Below are 19,912 nucleotides of genomic sequence, written 5' to 3'. Positions count from 1 at the left end.
GTGCATTCCTGTAACTATGACTGTTAGAAGCACTTACAGACCGTAATGTAGCGATGATTTATCAGAATAAACTAGCTTCTATAAATATGTATAAGAAGGCAGAAGTATTACAATACTATATGCATTTTTTTGGAGGCACGATCGTACTCCGTAGCCCATGCTAGTCTGGAACTTGCCATGTAGTTCAGACTACATGCCCTCTGACTTGTAGCAATCTGCCTATCCTAGCCTCCTGTGGACTGGTGAGTAGATGTATTTAAAAATATCATTCAGATTTGTTTATTCCTGATCTACCTAAAATTATGTTAACAAGTGATCCAGATGACAATAATATTTTTAATGTATCAAGATATTTTGAGATTACAAAATTACAAGTTTATAAAAAAGTGAATTGTCATTTGAACTTTCATAAGGTATCTTGTTACATTTTAAGGAATATAAAACACTCATATTCAAGGCATTGGCGACCTATTAAAATGGCATGTTTATGAAAATCATAAGTTACTGCTCAAAAAGAGCTTGCCATGTGCTAGCAACTGTGCTAAGAATTTTTCATGTATTTGTCCTTTTGAATTTCCTCAAAACAACATCAAGTAATTATTATGCCTGAGTGTCCTTGTGGTAGATGGCTTGTTCAAAACCCTGCAGCCAAGTAGCTGAACATGGGTGGATTGTTCCTGCTACTATACAGTTTGGATAAGCAAACTGGATGAAGTAAAACTCCAAAAGAAATGAACTCTGGTTGGACACTGACACAGGCAGATGAACCTCTGTGAGTTCAAAGCCAGCCTGATCCATACAGAAAGTTTCAGGACAGCTGTTACATGGTAAGACTTTTGTTTCGAAAGTGAATCAAACCAAGCAGTCCCCCAAACAAAGAAACCACAGGATAACCACCACCACCATCAACAACATAAGGACTCTCTCTGGGAGGGAGGTGCCTGGGGAGGGGCTTGGCAAATACATTTCATGTAACCGAGAATAACCCTCTAAGTCAAAGACTTTAAATTAAAACCATGTAGCTATGATTATACATAAATATACCAGTAACACGGAAATTAGAACCATGTCGGTTTCTGGCGCCTCTTACCGAGGGTTAGATGGAGAAGGTGGATTCATTTCTTTCTGATAGTGACGGCCCTGGTTCACAGGCTGAAAGAAACAGAACATCTGTGAGGCAGAAACCAATCAGCTCGGTAACCTTTGTGCACACCTTCCCATGGATCCTCATTTCTGATATCTTGATAGCAACCGTTCTCATTTGTTGATCTCTTATTTTTGATATTTCATCTACAGGAAAGAGCTGGGTCCTCTTCACAGCATAGGCAAAGGCTCTGAGAGACCCAGCAAATCATGGGTGATCTAACCCATGAGACCCAGGCCACTTTAATCACTAGCGATAAGGCTCACCAGCATCTGTGATGTAAACATAAACAGAGGCCTCACGTTAGAGCTCTCCTCGTGGAGTCTTTATGCTGTTGCTGTTTCCAGAGACAGCAAAAGATAACCAGACCTCCTGTTGGAAGCAGTGGACTGGCAATAACTAGAGACACAGCAAAACATATTTATGTTTCAATGCCAGTAAGTTTTCGAGGATTACTTCCAGTGCCATTAACTTGGATTATTCATATAAATCTTAGATCCTCCAAATATATAAGACAACTGTGAACATTGATCAAAATGAGCTGACAAAGTGGGGCTAATAGAAATGGGAACTCTCAACACCCCCCACAATAAACCTTTCATCATTACTTGAAACACAACTAAAGAAACAAACAAACAAACAAACAAACCAAAAAACCAAAAGACAGAAAAATAAACTAATTCTAATAATAAAATTTGATTTCTTTTCCTCTTTGGGAAGAAAGTTTGTTGTAGCTAATACCAATTCCATTTGAGGATAATTCTAAATATTTTCCTTATGTGGCTAACAAAGATAAAATTCTAACATGGAAACCACTTTATTTTGGACTTCATATTTTACCACACATTGGAACTTGGCATGTATTTGTGAATTGCATATAGAACTCCTCCTCCCAGAGGGGCTGTTAAGGCCTCCTTACCCCAGTGAATATATGTGGTCCCTCAGAGCAGACCCAAGCCAAGGTCAACAGTGGTGGTGTGGTGTGGTGTGGTGTGGTGTGGTGTGGTGTGGTGTGGTGTGGTGTGGTGTGGTGTGGCTGTGGTGGTTGTACATACAGAGCCTACCTTCTTCATTCCCCACATAGTCTTTATTTTAAGGGTCCTAAAATGTTAATACCACAGGTGGTGGGGCTGCTTGTAAGAGTAACCTCTTACACGTGCTCTTTTGACATGTGCCCATCACCTGTGTGAGACTCACGCCACTTAGCCTAGCTCCCGGGGATGCACCATGCATTTCAGTGCTCTCAGATACTTGGTGACTGAATAACATCACCATCTCAGTAATCAGAAATAACAGCTGGGAGAACAGTGGAAAGGAGATATGCCATAAGGCATAACTCATCTCACCAGAGAAATCAAACTTTCAGCAATTTGCAAGTGAAATCTAGTTAACAATTTAGACTTTATTACTTCATAGCCAGAGTTGTTTCTCTGGATCAGCTCTCACTGGTATAGGAAATTATTCCCGATAATGGAGTCATTGGCATTCACTCAGTCCTTCTGCAGCCCCACGGCCTCCGCTGAATGGACTTCTGCTTATTTATTTCCACAGGCATTTCCAGAGCTTTCTGGGTATCACAGTTCTGATATTTAAGCAAATGTCCACCCCGAACCTTACAAGCATTAGTTCCACGTACACTTCTTTCAAGCCCTTATTCCAGACTCTGTCGTTCCGTCTTGGAAAGTGCCCACTGTTCTGGCAACGCGGCTCTCTGCATTCTTTGGCACACTTGTTCCTCTCCCTCTTTGGTCATGTTTACATAACGTAAAACAGACGCAGTGACACAATGGGGAAGAAAGGCACAGCCAGTAATGACTCACAGGTGTTTGAAAGCATTCAACAGCAAATGGAGAAATAAGATTTAATAAAGGTGACAGGATCGACTGGAAATACACCGGGAGAACTTAGCCAGGCCTTCTGATTAGCCTCTTCCCCGTGTTCCTTCACCTTGAGAGATAAGGGTGTTCCTTTCCTCTGGGTGCAGGGAGGGTCAGGGAGGATGTTGAGACCTGGCTCAGGGGCAGACCACAAACTCTTTCCTCAGTTGTCTGAGCTATGTAAGAGGTAAAGAGCAAGGGCAGGAATGTGCCACCTTGTCCCTGCTTCTGCTCCTCAACGCAAGATACCACGTGTGGGGTAGCATGTCTTCAGCCCCACAAAGTTCACTGGATGACATTTCACTTCAGACAGCCATGGATCTAGGGTGGGTGGTGAAGGAGACATTTTCCCTTTACTGTGTTTCTATATATACATATCAGCAAATTTGTTTTTAGGCAGGTAACATCCTGTGATGGTATCTGTGATAGACAAATAAAAATCAAGGTTTGATTTGAGAATTTGGCCTTATCTATAGAACATTGTAAGTAGATGCAGAAGACCATTACTGATGCCTAGAGGTAGGTACAGCAATGGCAGCCGCTTACTAGTGCCTACAAATAGCCACAATAGCCACAGCAGTGACTTATATTTACTGCACAGTTATTTCATGCTAATTCTTGAGAGAGATTATCTCATGTGAGCCCCACAGCAAGCCGGTGAACTATATATAATTAACTCCATTTATTAGAAGAGGACATTCAGCTACTAGTATTAACCCCAGATCATGCCTGCCAGGAAATAGTACAGCCGGAATTTGTTCCCATTCAGGGAGACTTCATCTCAACACCAGTTTGTTTGTATTGTTGCGTGCAGCTTGGGAATTCATGCAGAATGTGGACTGCAGTGTTTCTGAATAACAGCCTGGCAGGATCCATTCAGTGTACGGCACGGAAAAAAGAAGCAGGCCCAAGATACATTTGTCTGAAGTATGTGAGGCTGTACCATTTCTATAAATTAAATTTACTTGATTTGACCCTCACAGCATGTCACTATATATTTAAAATTAATGACAGTAAGTTTTAAAGCACACTGATAAACATGAGCCTGTCTTAGTTAAGATATAACAGGCAGATATAACACACTCTGAGAATAAGGACCATTCATATTGTGAGGTAACTTTCGTGGTTGGGTAGCCACAGAACAGCTCACACATATCCATATTTTCTCCTGACAGCACAGAAATTACTGTGATTCTAATATCAGGTTTTTCTTTTTTTTGTTTTGCATCATTTCTAGGTTTCATCTGATTTTATCTACAGCGTAGCACACTCAACCCCCTACCTTCTTAGTTTACCTGGATACAAAACAAGACCAGCATATCCCAAAAGAGCTGAGGAACTAATGAGTCTGTAGATTAGAAGAAATGAAGTCCTATTAGCTACGAAACACCTACCATGCCAGTTTTGTATGCACAGCAGCCTGGACTCATGCAAAACACAGAAAAGCTCCTGGCAAATACAGGAGATGCAGCCTGGCAAAGGAGGGCTCTGTCCTTTTGGTGGCGCTGTTGCTATGCCCTAGTACCAGGAAGCTGTGCTCATAAAATTAACCGCCACCCAGAAGTTTTGATTTCCTATGATCAATTTGCTGGAAATGTTGAGAGGTAAGGGAGAGCAGGGAAGGCTAAATAAAAGAACAAGAGATAAGATAATCCTGCTATGTTGAGAGGTACAGACAATATTTTTATGTTATTATGTAAAATCTATTGAAAATGGCAATAATATCGCAAGGTTAATCAAGGCCATAAATAACTTGTCTGAGAACCTCAGCATATGCTTGGGATTTTATTAAGTGAATTTTGCCTCATTTTTCTCCAAATATTATGCTCTGCAATATGCCACATTGATGGATGCCTAAGATGAGCATTTAAACCCCCTTGCTCACTTTTTCCAAGCTGGAAAGGCTTATATCCTTGATATTAGGTTATGGTGTGGGGATTTCTAATTCGAAGAAATGAGAGCTTTGAGGCATCTACTCGGAGAACAGCATGCACATTAGGTGCGCTTGTCTTGACTTGAGGGTCACGAAGGGGCAGAAATAATTGAAGTAGTAAAAAAAATGGGGGTGGATGGGTGAGGACCACCAAAGTTGGTTAGCCAAGCTCTGTGGGGGGCATTGGGATACCAGTGTGTAAGCTTAACCAGATAAGTACAAGCACTTCGTTGCTTGTAGAGCCTCAGTACAAGTGCACAGCACCAGTCCATGTGCATGGCCTTAGGACGCCTGCAGAGCTCCAGTAGCCAGGAAAAGGGGAAAAGGGGAAATGCTCAGGAAAATGTGAAGAAATTCCCCTGGGGCAGCAGGGTCCTATCCTGGCAACTTGGCTCATTTGCTGGGATAAGACAACATGAAAAGGCCCTTTGGTGAATTCATTTACAGGTAAATGACCGACATAGGATTTAGGGCCAGAGCAGCTGTATAGTCTTTTGGTGATCATATGAAACTATATCTGTGTTGGTGTGTGTGTTCGTGTGTGTGTGTGTGTGTGTGTGTGTGTGCGCGCGCGCGCGCGGGGTGTACGCGCCCTTGCCACACACCCACCATGAATGGAACATTTTCCTGTTATTGCCAATTAAAATTAGAAACACGTTTACTTAAAAATTCCTTGTAACTAAGTCTTACATCTCTTCCCTAGGCTTCCTAGAACCCAGTTTCGGAACAAATCTCACGAGGGCCACTCTTTCCAGAATGTCTCTAAAATCGATTGCTTGTAGCCTGGTTTCCACAGAAGTTGTAAAGTATTGTTTTAATTGAATTTGGGTCTAAGTTAGAAACTTTGAAAAATTTGTCTGTCAAAGGCCAATGGATTTCTTGGTAGGCTTGATTCATTTAGCGTAAGAAGGCTACAAAAGCCAATTTGTGAAGAGAAATATGGTTACATTTAATTACACTTTTAAATGACTAATTTATTACATCTAAACACCCTTTAAACAGTACATGCTGCTCAGGACTGTACTGATGCTAGGGAATCAGAGCTTGTGGCAAACACAGCAATAGCTTTGGCTGCACATGTCACCATATTCTGTGTGTGCTCTCTAGCTCCACAATGCAGCATTTGTGACACCCTCCCATAAGGGCAGATGCTGGACGAAGCCTCACTAAATCTCCTTTCCACACAATTTCTCAGCAAGCCTTGCTCAGAGGGAGAGCGTCTCTGGGCACATACTGAATGTTTATTATCAATATTTAACATAAAGTATTGCATGTGCCACTCAAGATTTACTTAAGCAAAACAAAGCTGATGTTTACTTTGGAGCTGATGAAAACCATTTACTTTAGTGTAAAAAGGGATTATTTAGTGTGCTTGTTACTGATTGTTTCATTTAATCCGTAACTGACAAACAGCTGTGCTACCTCATGTTGGGTTGTCTTTATGGGTCCTATATCCAGGGCTGGGACCACAGGTAACAATGGATATTTAATGTTGCTAAGTACTAGAGTTGAGCCTATTGACAAGGCAGAAGACCGAATGTAGGCGAGGACAGGGACTTTATCTGATATTTCCGTAACTTACAGTCCTGTAATGAGTGTGAGACAATTTAAAAATACATTATTTAGGGGATAGCTCAGCAGGTAATGGTGTTTTCCACAGAGCCTGACAACTGGGTTCAATCAATCCCTGTGACTGCCATGGTGGAAGAGAACTAACTCTGCCAGGTTGTTCCCCAACCTCTACGCCAGTGCCATGGTGTGCACCTCCCACAGACAAACGAATGTAAGAGGATTCTTTAATAAAAAGTTAGCCACCGTGTAAGCAGAGCAGGCAGGGGAAACAACTAAACCCAAACAAAATCCAAACAAACAAGTGGGTGTGTCCCAAAGGGAGAAGTGGGATGGAAGCGCCTGCAGGCTGGCCGATAACAGGGACAGGGGACACAGTGTGGCTGGAGCAGAGTGTCATTCGCCTGTGCTGGGATGGAGCTAGGCAGCAATGGTGAGTTTCAAGTTTTGTGTGAGCTGAGGGAGAGGCAGGGGCCTGGAGAGAAGGCTCTCTGGCATAAGGAGAGATGCTGCCCTCACCTCCACAGACAGAAGTCTGCCCCTGTCTGCAATCTGAAGTTGCTTCCTCCCTTTTGTCTGCATGTACATGCATGGTTTGCACCATTCACAACTCCAGTTCCAGTAGAGCTGACACCCTCCTCTGACCTCCGAGGGTGCCAGGAATGCACATGGTGCGCATCCATATATGTAGGCCAGACACTCAGACACACAGAATAAAATAAATAAATAAATAAATAAATAAATAAATAAAATCTTAATAAAAAAGAAACAGATAGAAGAGCCTTAGAATCTGAAGACCAATGTGGATATGGGGGAAGGAAAACGTGGCAACAGGGGAGATGTCTTCCAGTATTCTGGCTTGAGGGCCACTGAGAGCAACACCATTCACTGAGACAAAAGAAGGCAGGGCATCAATGCCAGGACGCGTGTCACTTGGCTCTTCACCATCTCCACACCTTTTCTCAGGAGAAAGGAAAGGCACAAGCTCTCGGAGCAGCGGAAACAATGCTTGTAAATTGCTCTATTTAAACTCTAGGTGAGCAGCAGGATGCAGAGTTCATTAGGAATGCAATTTCCCATTTGTTGATAGTTCCAATAGTGGAGCAAACTGAACTTGATGAAATAATAAACATATTCTATGAATACTAAAGGTAGGATTTTTCAAATTTTTTCCTGTCTAAAAAATAGACTTTCCAATTTCTCATTTGGTTGAATAGAGGGGTTATTAAGTTCATTACTAATGATGTTATTTTTGGCCGTACACTTTGAGAGCAGGGAACTTGTTATGCAGGAGACTTCTGGGTTGGGTTTTTTTTTTTTTTTTTTTTTTTTTTTCTTTTGCCAGAACAGGACAGTGATGAAAACCCGGTATCCAGGGCAACCAAGAGTTCAGACTTCTCAGCCCATAAATAACCATTCCTCAGCTTGTCCTCTGTACTCCTGGTCTCTGAGCCACTTTCTGACAAAATGGACTCCATCCGGAGGCTGCCATTCTGTCTCTAACAGGGGCTTAAATGACTTCTGGGGAATATGCTATAAGAAAGGCACCGTTCACTTCTGTCGGCAAGTGACCCTTGTAATTTTTACTCCAGTAAGAGCATGGTCTGTGGCCAAAGTCATGGGGACATGGATAGTGTCCAGCACCAAGGCTGCCTGGAAAGTTATGTGTATCCATGGCCGTGTCTAATGAAAATGCAAATTAAGCAAGAGGAAGCTGGGGCCAGGGGAGATGGAGACAAAGGGTCCTAAGTGAGCATTGGTGGTGATCGTCTGCCTTTGAATCTCCTTGCAGACTTTATGGATTCATTGTCCATGATGACTTCCATGTTCTCTCAAGAGCATAGGAACCTCATCTTCCACTGGATGTCAGTAACACCTATTTGACAAGTGACTCACATACCAAGAGTCAGGAAGCCAGCCAGGCCATTTCTCAAGAGCCCCGGTGTTCTCACGGGAACTGGAAACGCTAACGGCTGGAAGGCCTCAGGTAACTAACACTTGTGACTACGGCTAAGAGGCTCTGGAGAGGCACAATGTCTACAAAATTGTTGGGGTCCTGGAACAACTGCATCTAACATAGAAACAGATTGCAAAACAAACCTTAAATATATGAAACTTATCTCCTGTCTACTACATTTGAATTTAATGTTTATATAGGTTTAAAACATAATTTAAAAATGTTAAGGATTTATTAACTTTTATTTATGTGTTTAAGTGTTTTGTCTGCATGCTGGTAAGTGTGCTGCATGTGTGTCTGGTTCTGTGGAGGTCAGAAGAGGGCACAGGATACCTTGGAATTGGAGTTACCATATGGGCGCTGGAAACCAAACCTAGATTCTCTACAAGAGCAGGGAGAACTTTTAAATGATGAACTGTCTCCCCAGGTCCTAATTTCTGTTTCTATTATGGGAACTTTTATTATTTCCATTTGGCACCTACATAAATAGGCAAGGGATGGTCAGGAGCCTATGTTGGCACTGTGGAAGTCAGAGATGCTCTCTTGCTATTGTCCATGACTACTTGCAGGTTCTCTCAAGAGCATAGGAACCTCATCTTCCTGTGCTCTTTAGCTGTGACTGCAGACAGAATATCTGAGAATAGGCAGCTTCTGTTTACTAAAGCATTTCTTCTTTGCTGGGGTGGAGGCCAGGATGTCATACATGCTAGGCAAGGACCTGAGTACTGTGCTATATTCACAGCTATACAAGCCTGAGTCAGTTACTTTATATGTCCTTCTCTGCTAGGTCACAGCTATACTCATGTGTTTTGACATGTGAACACGTGGCAGTGTCAGCCCTTAAAATGATCATCTATAGCTCCTAACATAAGCCCTCAAACACAGGGAGAGTCAGTGAACATCAGTGACGTGTACACAGGTTCCATTCTGTCCTCACTGGTGAGCGGTATTTACTGCGTCTGGGGCTTTTCCCCTCTGCTCTTTCATTTAGTAAGTATTTTATTGAAAATTATTATGTCTCTTTTATGCGGCAAGGGGCTTGTGCTGGAAGCAGGAATTGCCAGAGCCGATTTCAGTGCATGATTTTATACACTGCTGTGATTTGTGTGTGTTCTCCCAATGTCTGTATATCAGAAACATCATCACCTACATGAAGCAGAGAGAGGTGGGATCCTTAAGAGGTAGTTAGGGGGCAAGGACTCTGAGGTCATGAATGAATTAATCCCATTATTGTGGGAGCCAGTTCTTGACAACAAGACTCATCGAGCCCCTTTCCACTAGCATGTTTCTGCTCCACGTGCCTGCTCCATTTTTCCTGCCTTCATGGGACAATGCATAAAGACCCTAGACTTTTCAGCCTTCAGAACTGAACAAAGTAGATCTCTGTATTCATCAATGACCTGGTTCTCATCTATTGTGCAAAACAAAAGAGAACTAAGACAATCAAACATCATACACACATTTCCAAGGGGGCATAAGGGAGTCTAAGATGTGACAATGCCATCTTTCCCTATCTGCCTCTTCCCTAAAAGCCTGTTTCGAATGAGCTCTGCATGCATCTCGTGGTCTGTGGAGGCTCAGTTTTGCTCTATTTTCCCCAGACAGGTCTGGGCTTGCTCGTTTTGAAGGCAAGGGAACAGATGCAAAGTGCAGGACTCACGGGTGGGAGACAAGAGTTCCACGTGGTTGTGTCATCACTGCTGGTACTGATGCTGACATTACAGTTGTCTACCTGAGACGCGCTCAGGCCATGAGGAGCCCCAGTGTCCTCCAGGTCTTCATTGTGCTGCCGCCGGAGGCTCGCCAGCATCTGCAGCTCAGATTCGCTCATCTGGCTGGGCTGATACTTTCTCCAGTTGTATTCCTGACCCAGAAAGACAGAGAGATAACAGAGTATTGCAGTTTCAATGTCATGAGCTATCAATAAGTGTGGCTACTGTCCTACCTTCAGCAGAGGCTCAAATGCTCTTTACGCCTTCAAGAGAGGCTACTCTATCTCCCCACCTCATCTTTGCTCCCAGTACACAGGCACATTGCCTTCAGGAGGGACCTCAAAAGCATCAAACCAGCATCTGCCTTCGTTTGCCTGTGAATGCTGGTCCCCCCTCCCCTGGCTGCCTGGCTGGCTAACTCTTCCTGACTCTTCCTGGGGGAGGCCTTTTCTGACAATAACAAATGAGGCCAGCTCCCCTATTATGAGTTCTCATAGAATGTAAAAGTTTTGACTTTTAGCATTTGTCTCAATTGTAGCTGTCTAACTGATGGTCCTGTGACTGACTAGTCAGCCATGAGCTCTGCACAGATTGCTGCCATGTCTGCATGACTCCAGCTGGATCCCTAAACCCAAAGCAGTGTTTAATTACATGAGTCTATCTGTTTACTACTGATGCATTTTGGTGAAAGGGTTTCCTCATAGCCCAGGATGGCCTTGAAGTCACAGAAATCCTCCTACTTGAGCCTCTTGAGTGCTAAGATTGCAGGTGCAAGTCACCACAGCCAACTTAAAAGGAACTCTGTAAAGAGAAACTCTCTTTCTGGACAACAGCCCAACTTAGAAGGTGTGATGGTTTGTATATGCTCAGTCCAGGGAGTGGCACTATTAGAAGGTGTGGCTCTGTTTGAGTAGGTGTGGCCTTTGTGGTGTAGACATGGCAGTGTGGGTGTGGGTTTTAAGATGCTCTTCATAGCTGCTTGGAAGGAGTATTCTGCTAGAAGCCTGCAGATGAAGATGTAGAACTCTCAGCTCCTCCTGAACCATGCCTGTCTGGATGCTGCCATGTTCATGCCTTGATGATAATGGACTGAACCTCTGAACTTGTAAGCCAGCCCCAATTAAATGTTGTTCTTATAAGAGTTGGCTTCGTCAAGGTGTCTGTTCGCAGCAGTAAAACCCTAAGACATAAGGTACTGGTTGAATTTTACCACTGTAAGTCCCCAGTTGCTAATACAAATAAACATTATTTCTTCTTTTAATTATTAAAAAATTATGTTTCTTAGTGTGTGCATGTGCGTGTGTGTAGGCGTGTGTGTGTGTGTGTGTGTAGCCATGAGTGACACGTGGAAGTCAGAGGATAACTAGCCAGAGTCAGTTCTCTCCTACCATATGGGTCAGAGAGATGGGACTCAGGTTGTCAGGCTTGCAGCAAGCACCTTTCCCTGCTGGGCCATGTTGATAGCACATAAAACTGACTTCAGTGTACAGGACAGGAATTAGGATATGAAAACCTGGACACATTTTGTTTCCTTTCCTGTTGCTTAAACCATGGCTAAAAACTTGGCCTTCCATATGAGCAATGTGCTTTATACTCAAGTCTAATACATAACTTAAAAGTAATTTTAAAATTTCCTGGCATACCTGGAAATATTGGTTATAGTCACCAGGAGTTCCTATGACACATAGAATGTTCAGATCTTCCCATGGAGAACTTTACTTATTTTCTTGGAGGAGACTTTGAGTTAGCTACTGCATTTTTAAAAAATATTTTATGAAAAAATGTAATCTTGAAAACAATTCTTGGAGTTCCCAAGACACCAAATGATTTCTAATAAAATTCTAAGAAATTGCCATATCCATAACTTGAATTTTTAAAATATTGCTGCTTGATTAATATGATGAGCAGACTTTTTGGAGTGCTGTTGGGGAACCTCAAATAAATCCTTACCCATGGCTTCAGAAGACCACTCTCCCCACATATGCCATGACTTCTTCAGGTGTGCCATGTCTATACTTGGTCATATTAAGAACTCATATTACAGTTTTCTTATTGATTTATAAAACATCTTTACATACTGAGGACAGTATCCCTTGCCATCGCTATCACAGCCATTTCCTCACTCATCATGTTGCTTTTCATTTTGTTCAGATACAGAACCCTCTCCTGTTAAGACTGCCTGTAACTTCTTGTCATGCCACAAGTACTACATTACTTTCTCTCGTTTTCTCCCTCACTCAAGTTTCTCTTCCTCTCTCTCTCATGGCTCCCTTTTATCTTCCTACCCCAGACCCTATAGTCCGCATATAAGAGTAAACATATAGTATTTGTCTTTCTATCTGATTTATTTTGCTTAACATAATGCTTTTCAGTTCTACAAATTTCCCTGCAAATGTCACTATTTTCTTAAGGTCGGATAAAATTTTATTGTGTCTCAGTGCCATCTTCTCTTTACCCATTCATTTTTGCTGGACTCCCAGGCTTACAAGCATCTCTGTAAGCTGACTACGAATCTTTGGGATTGTCCTTAGGATTACACCCAGGACATAGGGTAGATTTTAGTTTTTGGAGGAACTTTTACACTGAAACCAGCGGCTGTTCTGGTTCACATTCCTGCCAGCAGTGTGTAAGGGTGACTACTTATTTTGGTGATGATAGCCATTCTGATAAAGTAAAATGCACTCTCAACGAAGCTTTACTTTGCATTCTCCCCATAGCTAAAGATTTAAACATCCTTTCAAGTATTTATTGGTTATTTGTGCTTCTTCTTCTTCTGAGAGCCATCTGTTTAGTTCCTCAGCTCATTTACTGAATGGATGGTTTGTTTCTTCTTCTGATGTGTATGTTTTGTAATCTTTATATATTCTCGATGTTAATCTCCTGCCTGATGTATGATTGGCAGGAACATTCCTTCCACTCTTTCTCAGAGGCTGTTTCTTCATGCCGCTGAGGTTTCCTTGCTCTTCCTCACTTCTATGCCCCGAGGTGCATCTTTAGAGTATCTGAGATTGCTCAGATGGCTCAATGCAAACACTCACAGTTATAAACTTTCCTCTTAGAACTGGCCTTGTTACATTGCAAGGGCTGGTGGTTGTACTTTAATTTTCATTTGATTTTAAAAATTTAAAAACTTCCACTGATTTCTTCAATGGATCATTCAAGAGTGGTGCACACACCAATGCATCTTTAAGTCTTTGTGAGGTTTCTCTCGTTATTAAGTTTTAGTTTTGTTCTATTATGACCTGATAGTGTATAAGGAACCATTTTAATCCTTCTGAATTTGTTTGGGTTTGCTTAGTGACCTGTAATATGTTTTATTTTAGAGAACATTCATGGCCTTCTGAGAAAAGTGTATAATCTTCGTATATGTTAGGTCCATTTTATCTATGGTATAGCTTACTTGACGTTTCTTTGTTGAAATTTAGTTCTCGCTGCCTATCTAAAGATGAGCGAGGGATTTCAGAGTCTTCACTATTACTGGATATTGACCTCGCTCACCTTTTTTGCTCATTAGAATTTGTTTTACGAAGTTAAGAAAAAAGCTCCAAATTTGTCTTCCACATATTTACAGTTATTATGTCTTCTTGATGGATTATTTCTGTTGTTAGAATGTAGGACATTAATGAGTATCTAAGAAGCTTTGGGAAAAAAATCACAAGAAGAACAACATTCATATTCCAATGGAAAACCACTAAAAAAGCAAATATTTCAAAGTCATAAAAAGTCGTCATGGTAACAGTAAGCACATGGCAATGTGATCAGCATCACTGTCAGCAGGTGTATGCACTTCAGTTACAGTGGTTACACAAAGTGGTTACAACTGTGAGAAAGGGAGACCCTGAACACACTGCTGGGAGGGAGGGAGACCCTGAACACACTGCTGGGAGGGAGGGAGACCCTGTAGACACTGCTGGGAGGGAACATAAATGGAGTAGCTAATCTGGAAAAACAAATTTATAGTTTCTTAAATGTTAAGCATAGAGTACTCAGGAGACCCAAAAATCCATGCCTGAACATACACAATGGGAAGCAAAAATTCATACTTTCACACACACACACACACACACACACACACACACACGACATACACAACACACAGAAAAACAAACCAACCCAAAATAGTGTTCACACATGTCACAGCAGCATTGTTCCAAAAGCCAAAAGGTGAAAATAGCCAAATGCCCATCAACTAAGCTATTGAAGTTTATTTATCCATTTTATATAATGTAACTAAGCCATAAAAGCTAATAAACGTTTATTATATTCTACTCTACGGGACCTTGAAAGCATTCTGTTACATGAAAGCAGCCACATGTAGAGGCCACATATCATGCTATTCCATTATCTGACAAGTCCAGAGTAGGCAAATACATAGCCATGAAAAATAGATTAAGACGTCAGAAGCTGGGAAAAGCAACGGGAGCACCTGCCAATGGTTAACTCCCTCGCAGCTGCTGAAGATGCTCTGGAATTAGGTTACTATGAAGGTTGCAGAATATGTTAAAATTCCTGCAACTTTTGAGAGGTGAGCTACTGAATGGTCTCAGGTCATCCAGGTCATGCTGTTCAAGGGGACTGTGGGGTACCCCCTGTATCTTCCTTCTCTTTCCCAACATGGCCATGAAGTTTTAACATATGCTGCTGTTGCATGTGTTGTTCACAGGCCCAACCAATCATGGACTGAAACCTTCAAACTGTGAGCCAAATTAAATCCCCTTTTCTTTAAAAACTGATTATCTTGTCTGTATTTTATTGTCATCGTTAATACACATACCTTCATGAATAACTATATTAAAATTACACGTGACATAAAACAAAAGATAGAAAATAATGTGGTTGAGATTTTAAAATTGAGGACAGTTTAAACCTTGGGTTTAAATGGATTTGATCCAATGGATTGTGTTGGGAATACATAGCTTGGTGGGAAAACTTGCTCTTTGACTGTCTCTTTAAGATTTCAGTGTGGAATAGAGTAATTGATTAAATATCTGCTTGTAAATTTTGGAGCTTCAGTCTCAGTTTCTAGTGTAGAGAGATGTGAGGCACAGCCCCATGTCCAGATCAGACAAAGAATCTCACTCTTTCTTCCCAGATGGGAGGGGAACAGAGCTAGGGCAACTCTGAACTTCTTGCTCTGGAGCTTAGGCATCTCTCCATTGTGATTACATTCTTACTGCACAGCAGAAACACTGCCGTGAAAACTCCAAATATGAGGTGAGTCAAGAGCCGAGGTTTAGTTCTACAGTAGAGCACCTGTCAAGCCCCGAGTTCTATTCTAAGACGGAGTCTACAAAAGCATCCTACCTCTGAACTGTTTCAAACTACACCGAGTGGTTCGTACTTCTCACCCACTCGAAAGGGAGTGGTAGGTGATAGGGCATAACACCCATGGTGACTCAGAGCTTGTGAGTCCAGGGAAGCTTCTTGGGGGAAGATAGTGTCTAATCTGGGCCTCTACAATGGGTGACACTGTAGTATATTCTAATCCTCAGGCCAAAAATGCAAGTCAAGCCAGAAGCATGCAGATCATGTTCATAGGAAACCTTTAAACAGATTAGAAAGTAACATTTCCACATTGCAGTTTTAGAAATGCAATAATACTGACCCAAGGTAACAGGGATGAGGATAGCTATAAATAACCAAAATCCTATGGTAAGAAACGGCTTCCTCTGTTCCAAACAAGTTTCAGTAAAAGTCTAAAATTTCATCAAACGGTATATTAATAGTTCCCAACTGAATACTACCCCTTTGCCTAGTAAAACTGATAATAAATGATGTTTCATACACATAGGAAAACTATGCAACCATGAACGTGCTATTGACTCTGACCAATAAAATGCTATGAGAGAGAGGATTAGAGAGATACAGAGGTGAAACTTATTCTGGAGACAGCAGTTACATACAGCATTGTGACAAGAATGGTCAGTAATAGAACACAGTAGGACCTTTGAGGTGTTACTGTTTTTCTTTCTTAAGTAGGACGATGGTTATATGAGTTTGTTCAGACTGTGACAATGATATATGCTTCTGGGTACCACAATGATGAAGTCTAAGGCCTCCATTGCTGGTGGGATTGCAAACTGGTACAACCACTTTGGAAATCAATCTGGAGGTTCCTTAGAAAATTTGAAATAGATCTACCTGAAGACCCAGCAATATCACTCTTGGGAATATACTCAAAAGATGTCCCACTATGCCACAGGGGCACATGATCATAGTGGCCTTGTTTCTGATAACCAAAAGGTAGAAACAACCTAGATGTCCCATGACAGAAGAATGGATACTGAAAATGCGGTTCACTTACACAGTGCTATTAAGAATGAGGACATTCTGAGTTTTGCAGGCAAATGAATGGAACTAGAAAATATCATCCTGAGTGAGGATGATACTCAGACCCAAAAGGACATGCCTGGTATGTACTCACTAATAAGTGGATATTAGCCAAAAAAGGGGTACAGAATACCCAAGATACAGCCCACAGAACTCAAAAAGGTCAACAAGCTGAAGGGCCCAAGTGAGGATGCTTCAGTCCCACTTGGGAGGGAAAAGAAAGCAATCACACAAGATGGAGGGGAGGGACCTGGGAGGGAAAGTAGATGGGGAGGGGAAGTGGGAAACATGATCTGGTACTGGGTGGGGGAAAAGGACTGAAGCCCTGAGGACCAGCAGCAAGAATGGAAACAGGTATCCTCAGGAGGTAGGAGGTTGGGGGAACCTTTCAGAATGTCCCAGAGACATGGGAGGTGAGACTCTCAGGACTCAGAATGAGGGACCTTAGATGAAATGCCCTACAGTAGGGAGAGGAAACTTATAGAGCCCACCTCCAGCAGAAAGACAGGGGATCAAGTGAGGGATGGGGTTGCCATCCCACAGTCAAAACTCTGACCCATAATTGTTCCTGTCTGAAAGAACTGCAGGGATGGAAATGGAGAGGAACAGTGACAGGAAGGTCCAGTGACAGGCCCAAAGTGGGATCCAATTCAAGGGAAAGCCCCAAGGCCTGACACTATTACTGAGGCTATGGAGTGAGTACTCAGAAAAAGGGACCTATTATAACTGCTCTCCAAAAGACCCAACAAGCAGCTGAAAGAGTCATATGCAGATATTTGCATCCAACCAATGGACAGAAGTTGCTGATCCCTGTAGTTGTATTAGGGAAAAGTTGGAAGAAGCTGAGAAGGAGGGTGACCCTGTAGGAGGACCAGCAGTCTCAACCTGGATCCCCGAGATCTCCCAAACACGGGACCACCAACCAGGCAGCATACACCAGCTGATGTGAGCCCCGCCCCCCACATATACAGCAGAGGACTGCCAGGTCTGTGATGATGCACTTAACCCTCAAGAGATTGGAGGCCCCAGGGAGTTTAGAGGTCTGGTGGGGTTGGGAGTGGGTGGTGGGGAGGAGGTATGGGATGTGAAACAGTTGGAGGGTGGACAGGGTGGGGGTGGGGTAAAATCTGGAGTGTAAATAAATAAATAAATAAATAAAAGATTAAATTAATAAAAAGTTAATGTCTGGTGACTCACTCCAGCAGTTCTGTGTCAGCCTAACGGGAGAACGAGTGGCATTCTCACATTTATTTTTGCTCTTGCGTTTTGTGGATATAAGTAGTTTTGGAAGTTGTTTGGAGTCCTATATGACAGCAAGAACAGTATGAGAGGCCATTCTTCTGAGCTAACTTTAACTGGCATTTTAATGTGAGGATTCACTTCCTTTCTATTGTGCTTGCAACAGTGTTAAGTTACTGGAACTGCCAGCTAAAACAGTAACTGATGGCATGCTAGCATCCTGGGGCATCTCCAGCGGTGTGCTATGCATCCTTGGGAGAACTTGCTCTGATTCACTGGGGACACAGGGCTAATGATACAAATGAGGAATAAGCAGGAAGCTCAAATGGGAGGGTGAAGCAGTACACACTCAGCCACCCTGCTCATTCCCAATTTATAGTATTTGATAGCATATGTCCACTACACAAGGGGAAAATCAAAACATAAAGACCGAGCCATGGGAAGACCTGGAACACTTGGCTAAGTGTAGAGGATGTGGTATCAGCTCACACAACATAAACTACAATACAGTAATTCAAAAGGACCAACTTCTCAGAGTCTAGATTGTATTTTATGTCAATGGTAGTCACAGATCCATGTATAACAAGAGCCAGTGCCACTAAATATCCACCACAGGTCAACACCTTTCAGCACCCAACACTGATGAAAACCCTGCATGCCATATACACCCAGCCTCTAAAAGGACTCAGAAGATTCTGGGGTAATTAAACTCAAATTTATTTCTTTGGGAGGAGATAGGTAATATTTAGTATAACCCATGTGCCTGTACTTTTTGGAAGAGGGCCACAAAGCAAGCTTTTAAAGATTGTTTTTTATATTGATGTGCTGTGTTTGTAGAGTATAGCGTAACCCACGATCTACACAGAAACACTTTCATACATTTTCCTTGTTCATCAACTTGCTAATTTGCAGAAAGTATTCTGACAATTATAGCTAGATTCTTTTTATTAACCTTTCAGTGAGTTGAAAACTGATTTCTAATTTTCCAGCAGCTATCTTTTGAGTTCAAGGTACCTCTAGAGCTTAATAATTAAATATACATTAGGAGGAGTGTGGCAGAGTCAAGCTGAAGAGGTCCCATATTCAAGGATATAACATCTTCAAGGTAACAGTAGCCTTGGACAGGAAACAAGCAGAGCAGCCTTCAGTAAATGATATTAAACTTTTCTTTAGGGAACTGAGGTACTTAAGTACGTAAGGTTACTGAGTATTCTAGAAATGGAAAGAGCAGAGTAAGCAATGTGAAATTTGGGGTGTGAAGATGGAGCATCTTAGTGGGATTAAGAAGAGCGGTGACTAACCTGTGCACACTTACTGCCACACCGGTTGCCACCTGAACTGTTATGGAACTAGTTATTTAGGGCTCTAAGGACTTTCTCTCTCCTTCCTTCCTTCCTTCCTTCCTTCCTTCCTTCCTTCCTTCCTTCCTTCCTTCCTTCCTTCCTTCCTCCCTCCCTCCCTCCCTCCCTCCCTCCCTCCCTTCCTTCCTTTATTTCTTTCTTCCTTTCTTATGTGTGTGTACATGCTTGCATGAGTGTTGGTGCTTAGATTAAAAAAAATCTTTTAAAGTTTTCTTTTATGTGGAAATTAGAAACTAATGTCAAATGTCTGTCTCGTTTTGATTGTTCTTTACCTTATATACTGAGGCAGGACCTCTCACTTGGACTCCTGATCCAACTTGTCTAACTAACCAGCTTGCTCTAGAGATCTTTTAATTCCTTATCATGTTGGGATTTCAGATGGGCCCCTACACCCACATGACATTTACACAGGTGTTAGGGATCCACACTCCAGTGCTTATGCTTGCATGGCAAGCTCTTCACTGGATCTGTCTCCTCAGACCCAGTTTCTTCAACTTGAAAATCTGAAATCACATCTCTTCATGACAGTAGCAGACACAGTGTTCTCTACCGAGCTGCCCACTAACAGACATTAGAGTGTCCTCATGACTTCTACTGTTCTACAACAATGCTACCCAAATTATAGACTATCCCTCAGCTTTTCATTATTTCATGTACTTCTGCTCTAGAGAACTGGGCCTCACAACTAAACTAGACACTGGATGTAATAAACCCCAACAATGGAAGGATTTGGGATTAAATATTCACTGCAAAGAGGGGCTAGGATCAGGTTCCTCTGCTAATTCATACA

At 42.2% G+C, this 19,912-nt stretch overlaps 1 protein-coding gene across 2 annotated transcripts in view; it reads right to left on the bottom strand.

Annotated features, from left to right (window-relative positions):
- Positions 1–19,912, bottom strand: part of Cfap20dc (CFAP20 domain containing) — a 248,739-nt gene that overhangs the window by 43,310 nt on the left and 185,517 nt on the right. For both annotated transcript variants that reach the window (XM_029468705.2, XM_085828372.1), the window contains 2 exons: positions 10,141–10,344; positions 1,091–1,152 (listed from right to left, as the gene is read on the bottom strand). In XM_029468705.2, the coding sequence (XP_029324565.1) occupies positions 1,091–1,152; positions 10,141–10,344 (266 nt within the window). The remainder of the gene's footprint in view (positions 1–1,090; positions 1,153–10,140; positions 10,345–19,912) is intronic.

This window comes from Mus caroli, unplaced genomic scaffold (assembly GCF_978045245.1).
Source record: "Mus caroli unplaced genomic scaffold, Mus_caroli_1 scaffold_12, whole genome shotgun sequence".
Classification (NCBI taxonomy): Eukaryota; Metazoa; Chordata; class Mammalia; order Rodentia; family Muridae; genus Mus; species Mus caroli.
Note: the sequence above shows the minus strand (reverse complement) of the source record. Positions and strands in the feature narration are given on the sequence as shown.